Source organism: Oryzias latipes, chromosome 4 (genome assembly GCF_053564925.1).
Source record: "Oryzias latipes strain Hd-rR chromosome 4, Olatipes_Hd-rR_3.1".
Classification (NCBI taxonomy): Eukaryota; Metazoa; Chordata; class Actinopteri; order Beloniformes; family Adrianichthyidae; genus Oryzias; species Oryzias latipes.
This window is the reverse complement of record NC_136240.1, coordinates 19,076,432-19,083,221: the sequence shown is the minus strand read 5'-3', so window position 1 is coordinate 19,083,221 and position 6,790 is coordinate 19,076,432. Positions and strand designations below refer to the sequence as shown.

Sequence of the window (6,790 nt, the reverse complement as noted above, 5' to 3'; positions counted from 1 at the left end):
CTCACTGGCTCGTGTGACCGCCCTTAAACTGGGTAGTCCCGCTACGGTTCTCTGATGGGGAACGCATATAAATTCCTACCGGAAGGTCTGGGTTGTTGGGGTTTCAGGGCTTTTCTTTTCTTTTCTTTCTTAGTGTACCTGCCCTTTGTATAAAGTGTGTCTCTTTTGCTGTGCTGCCTTTTTTGTTTTGTTTTCAAATGCAACAGTGTTTGACTGTCTGTGTGTGTTGATCTTGTAACAAATTCTGAATAAAATAATTTCTGAAAACACAACTGCTTGGCTTGTTTCCATATTCTGTTTGCCAAGAAATGTAGAGAGAAGATGTGAGACTACAGTAGGCGTACTTCAATCAACAGCAATATGATTTTATTCAAAGTACAAAAGGAAAATAAGTCTTACATTTCAAGAGGGTACAGTTCATGTGATTGGATTGCATGCTGAGGGTACAGTTCATGTGATTGGATTGCATGCTATGAAAAAGAAATGCACGAGGTAGAAAGACAACTACGCAAGCCTTCGCTGTTTCAATGGCAGTCACAAGGAATAACATCTGCTTGTCGAAAGAAACCTCTGAGATAACTGTGGTAAAGAAAACAAATTGTAAAAGAGTAAAAGCAAAACACTTCGATGACAATTCCTATGCAATCATGTTCCACACACCTGTTTTTTTCAAAAAAAAATATAATATAAAAAAATGATGATGAAATAATGTGAACATTGTGAGCAAAAATGTTCATACGTAGACATTTTTGTCACCTTCGTAGCAAATGGGTCGGGTCAGCGTATTTCCAGTCTCCGAGTTACGGTGGCAGTCGCTGAACTCCTCTGCCACGTTCATGTAAAGCGTCTGGGATTGGCAGCAAGACAGCGGCCTGTAGTCGAACAGAGCGGCCGCAGCTGCGTTTTTAGCCGAAAACACATCTGCGTCCAAGGCGAAGGGTCGTACCCTTTTGTGTACGTAGCTGGGATCCGCTTTCTCCATTCCGCTTCGGGCGGCAAGCTCAGCGATGGCTTGAACGATGGTGGGTCCATCGAGCGGCTTGCAGTCCAAGACCACGTGGATGTCCCTTTCAACGCTCCCGCCGCCTTCCCTTGAGCGGTACTGCACGGTGAACCACGTGCGCAGGAGGAAAATCATCCTCTTGAACTTGACCTCGGACACCGTCTCCCTCAAAGAACTGTCGATCAGTGGGAGGACTCTCATGCTCCCACCCTGGCACACTCTGGTGGTGCACCACGCTGCCAAGACGATCTGTTCCTTGAACACGAAACAGCACCAGTGAAAGTAATGCGTGCCCATGTCCACGTCGAACAGCCGCGGCAGGTGCACGTCGGGCCCGATGGCCGCCTGGGTGCTCTCGGGGCACCATTTCCCCACTAGCACGCGGTCCCAAAACCCCGGGATGTGAGGCATGCAAACGTATCTGTAGGCATCATACTCAGGCAAGAGCTTATTTTCCCAGTAGGTGAAAGACATGTCGTTTGCTGGATTCTTTATCAGGGTCTGGAACGCTGCGTAAAAAAAAAAAAGAGAGAGAGAAATCAGAGAGAGGAAAGTCAGACTCTTGAAGCTGTGCAAGGTCGAGGTGCTAGAGGGTGTGCCTCTTACCTCGCTGAAGTTCCTCGTCACTTGGCGACCCTTCGGCCAACATCCTTTCAACGCATTCCTCTTTTTCGATCCTCGTCATGAAGCGGTCGCTACCTTCTCGCTCCAGTTCCCAAGCTCCTACAGCCTCCATCTCCGGCATGTCAGCCAGCGCGTTTGCCGTGGCGTTCACCATTCCGTTCTCGGAGACGACCCAGTGCTTTCGGCAGCCTCCCTGCGCTCTGATGCACAGCGTGCACAGGACGCATCCGCAGAGGCACTGCACGGGTCGATTGAGTTGCAGGAGATACCCGCAGCACACCGGCGCACGGTTGAAAACCCGTCTGCATGATGGGCAAGTGATGAGATCTTCGAGCGTGGATAGGGAGACGCCGGGGATGCCGTCCCAAGGGCGCGGCCCCGCGCTGCCCTCTGCGCTCCAGCACGCAAGCTCCTCTTCTGCGGGCGTCCTGGGCTCGCGTCGGTTGGACTCCACGGAGAGACAGAGCCCTGGAGACTCACTCTGCAGCGCTGCGCCGGGCTCGTCTTTCGGCGGCTCGACGTCAGGCTGCGAGCTCGGGCGTCCGTCCCCTCCATGGTCGAGATCTTCGTCACCCGTCTCGGGTGGCGGAAGTAGAGAGCCTGGAAGCTCAATCGTCTCCGCGCAAGTCGAAGCGACCCGAGGAGGAACTTGGTAACCGTTTGGGGGTTCCGCCGCGCGCGGCTCGATGCAATCGGGGTACGTGATCAAGTTGATGTCGTCGTACGCTTTCGTGATGACGCTCTCGCACAGCATGGCGCTGGCTTCTTCCTCCAGCGTACCGTACTCCTCGTCCTCAGTCGAAGTCAAATAATATCTGGAGGGGTTTCTGTAACGCACCCACAGTGACACAAAATACAACTTGTGAATATCACCTTCAAACCATGCCTCCCAGGATCGACGGGGATACCCACGGCTGGCCGCTGATGCTCCAGATGGCAGTGTGCAGCTCTTCGTCCATTCGCTTCGCGACCTCGACGCCTTCCTCGGACTCCGGGACGTCGATCTCCCCCGGGCGGAGCGAGCGTTCGCTCTCCGCGCCTCGGTCTTGCTCCGTGGCGTCCACTGGGCTAGGCGGAGGCGCCGGAGTGGGCTCGACGTGGTTTGCTTTCCGCAGGGCTTCGAGTCCAACGCAGATTGCGCCTCCCGGTACCGGCTGTCGCCCTCCATCCGCGAGGGCCTCGCGACACCCCGCGCTTTCAGCACCAGGACACAGAGGCTCGCCGCGAGCCTCTTCCGCCTCGTCTTCGGTTTCCTCCGGAGAGGCCGCCTCGTTTTCTACGCGCCCCCGACTCTTGTCGTCTTCGTCCGAGGAGGAGGCGCTGACATCAGATGGACTGCACGCGCGCTCTTTGGCCTCGTACTCGGCCGTGCGAATTTCGCCCTTCTCTTCTTCGCCCTCGCTGTACTCGCCTTCGCTGGAGCTGTCTTCCTTTGTCGAACAACACCCTAGTCTCCAGGGCCTGGTCGCGGTGTCTCGCTCCGTGCGACGGCCTCTCCGCGAGGACGACGATTGGGGGTTCGCGCGGTCAAAATTGCAACCGGCGTGAGGCACAGCCCAGCGAACTGCCTTTCGCCTGCCGTCGTGAGCTTCACCGACATCCACGCCAAAGTGCGACGGTTCTTCACCAGTGGGCCCCTCTGGCTCGGTCCTCCTTTTCACGAGCCGAATCTCGGATTTAGTCCTGCGAGGGCTGAGGCTCGGGTCCCGCTTGCGCTTGATCCTCTCGCTCCGGTGATATTTGCCGTCTCCTTTTCGCACGCAACCGCCCGCAGGGTTTGTCCTTCTGCGACGAGGTGCAAATTCAGGGTCGAGCTCCTTTCCAACCTGCCTCTTGAGTGTCGGGTAGAGGGGAGGCTCGCGGTCGAGACGGACGCATCCGAGGGCCCGCTCGCGTCCGCTTCCTCGGTAACGATCGCGGACTCCATCCCTCTGGTCGCGGCGGGAGATCTCGCCCTCGGCCCACTCGGGCGTCCAGTCGAAGCGCTTTCTTTCTCTCCTTCTCTTCTCCGTTTCTTGCCTTCTCCTTTGCTGCAGGTTGCGCAGGGGAGAAGGCGTAGTGTATCTGCGTTGGCCCCCGCCGATCCTTCTTTGTTCGGGCCTGGCCTTCCTCTGCATCTTTTCGTTCTCGTATCCAGCCGAAATCACCCTCATTGCACCGCGGGCTTCGTTAGAACAGAGAGCCGAGTTCCACCCAGATGCCGAGGGGCGAATCTCTAGTGTTCCTGTACGAACGAACGCTGGGGTGTGAGCTCAGTCCTCTGTGAGCAAACTTGGCAGCACTTATATAGCCCCTCCTCGACAGTCTCGAAATCTCTGCAACAGAAGAAACTCTCACCTTCCTCACTTTCATGCCAAAACAAAACTCATCACTATCAGTGAGTCTGACCTTCCCCCAGAGTGCAAGAACTCCGCTCGCAGCAAGACGTCTCTGGGTTGGACGAGATCCGTCAGAGTCAGGCCGATGTTTACAGCGTCTGACCGATGTGAACAGCGTCCGTCCGACAGCCACTCGCCTCCTCCGACCAGGCTTAAAAACGGCCGAGTGCAGTTCATAGAATACGACCGATGCTCGCAGTCACTGTCCTCCCTCCTCGACCTTCCCGCGAAGCTCAAAAAGTCAGACCGGCATCTCGCACGCCAAGCATCCACGGTGGCATCAATCCGCTGTTAATCGGAGCAGCCCAGACATTCGAAACACAAAAAGTTCTGGGCTCAGAAAAGAAAACTGGTAGGCTCAGGGGAAGGTAGATAATGTTTGGGAGCAATAGGAAAACAGGAGAGGCAGGGAGTAAGACATGAAGGTGGAGACTTGGGAGGAGCAGTGCTCAGGGGAAGGTGGAGAATGTTTGGGACCAATAGGAAAAAAGGAGAGGCAGGGAGTAAAAGATGAAGGTGGAGACTTGGGAGGAGCAGTGGAAGCCCATGCTCTATGAAGGTGGGGGGAGAAAAGAGAGCAGAGTGGTGTTGGTGACCATAAAATTACTTCTGATCAGCGCAACTGCTTGTGCACGCAGATGTTTTTTTTTGTTTTGTTTTTTTTGTTTTGTCAATTCACGCTTGCAGAAGCCAAGCTTACAAACCTCTCTCTTTCCCACTCCGGAGATCGGCAGGAATAAAGCACAGGGTGCACTGCCGTGAACGTGTGAACACATTTTTTGGTTTTTTTTTTTTGACAAAGAAAATGTGTAGTGTATTTTCCCAGAGATGAAGCGCAAGCTGTGTTCGGTGGCAAAACACTTCAAAGCAACGAGAGCATTTTTGAACGAGCTCCTTTATTTCGCACTCAAACGCACAGTGTCCATCTCAGAGCGCACCGAGCTTTTCAAACAGTTTCACGACAAGATACATCTGCTTATATCCAAAGGATGGTGCACATGCAACACAGACAAAATGAAATACACATGAAAACCCACTACGCAAACTACATTTCTCTTTCCCACTCCGGAGATCGGCAGGAATAAAGCACAGGGTGCACTGCCGTGAACGTGTGAACACATTTTTTGGTTTTTTTTTTTGACAAAGAAAATGTGTAGTGTATTTTCCCAGAGATGAAGCGCAAGCTGTGTTCGGTGGCAAAACACTTCAAAGCAACGAGAGCATTTTTGAACGAGCTCCTTTATTTCGCACTCAAACGCACAGTGTCCATCTCAGAGAGCACCGAGCTTTTCAAACAGTTTCACGACAAGATACATCTGCTTATATCCAAAGGATGGTGCACATGCAACACAGACAAAATGAAATACACATGAAAACCCACTACGCAAACTACATTTCTCTTTCCCACTCCGGAGATCGGCAGGAATAAAGCACAGGGTGCACTGCCGTGAACGTGTGAACACATTTTTTTGGGTTTTTTTTTTTGACAAAGAAAATGTGTAGTGTATTTTCCCAGAGATGAAGCGCAAGCTGTGTTCGGTGGCAAAACACTTCAAAGCAACGAGAGCATTTTTGAACGAGCTCCTTTATTTCGCACTCAAACGCACAGTGTCCATCTCAGAGAGCACCGAGCTTTTCAAACAGTTTCACGACAAGATAGATCTGCTTCTATCCAAAGGATGGTGCACATGCAACACAGACAAAATGAAAAAAAAAATACACATTCGATCCAACTACGCAAACTACAGCATCTTAGTCCTCCTCAGCTTTGCGGATCTGGGGATCGCAGGCCCTGCTCCGCCTCCCCCTCCGCAGTACACCAAGTAGATGATCCCAGCAGAAAGCGCTCCGCACCAGGTCGTGAGAAGGCCCATCGAAATCCACAAAGCCGAGCTGCTGGCGAACCCCGATAGCCAGCCTCCCAAAGAGACTCTCCCTGCCACGATCTCGTTGTACTTTGCGTCAAAATCAGTCAGGTCTCTGGTGATGTTGTTCAGGTTTTGACGCACGGACAACAGGTTCGACGTCGTGTTCACGGCTCGCAGCAGCTCCATTTCAGGAGTCCCGGGCAGACTGTCTTTCAGCAGGTCCGCGAACGACACCGGCCCGTCCGATATGTGCGGCCTGGAGAAAGGCTTCAGCGGGGGGGATTCGATCTCGACCGTGACCGACCCCTCCATCCAAGTTACCTTCTTGTCGCGGTAGCAGATGTTTCTGTGGCACTCTCCGCACACGGTCTTGCATTCCGAGGGGTCCTCGACGCACCTCCTGTACCTTTCGTGAAGCTCGGGCCTCCTGCAGTACTTTCCGTGGCACTCGGAGGGCTCGTAGAACCGTCCGTCTATGAGCCAGACATCGTAGTCTGGCCAACAGGGAACGCCATCGGTGCTGATTTTGGGCATTGGTATGATCCCTCGGACCACGGCGCGCTCCACGGCGTTCGGCAACGAGTGCACGATGAACAGCTTTCGATTTCTGTACAGGGCCGCGCCCACGGTCGGGAACTCGGACAGACCCGGGTGATCGCGCATCACGGTCATGCCACTGGGGCAGCTCCCCGAGCGCTTGGAGGCGATTTGCCTCAGACAGTTTTCCACCCCCCTGGCCATGAACTTGGTGTGCATGGCAGCCTGCGTCATCTGATGGGTCACGCTTTGCATCTGAGCGTACCACATCTGGTAGCTGGCCATCACGGAGAACTTGACGTTGGTGTCTCGCAGGGCTGCCTCGGTGTTGCGCTTCATCGCGTCCCTGAGGAGTCTAAAGTTCTTGTTGGCGATCTCGG

At 53.8% G+C, this 6,790-nt stretch overlaps 1 protein-coding gene across 1 annotated transcript; it reads right to left on the bottom strand.

Moving 5' to 3' along the window:
- Nucleotides 1-343: 343 nt before the first annotated feature.
- On the bottom strand, nt 344-3,921 carry LOC144991883 (uncharacterized). Its single transcript, XM_078946010.1, has 3 exons — nt 2,540-3,921; nt 1,610-2,454; nt 344-1,512 (listed from the first exon to the last, which is right to left on the bottom strand). Exons 1-3 carry the CDS (start codon nt 3,778-3,780, stop codon nt 734-736), a joined length of 2,865 nt encoding a protein of 954 aa, XP_078802136.1. The 5' UTR covers nt 3,781-3,921; the 3' UTR covers nt 344-733.
- Between the last annotated feature and the right edge of the window lie 2,869 nt (nt 3,922-6,790).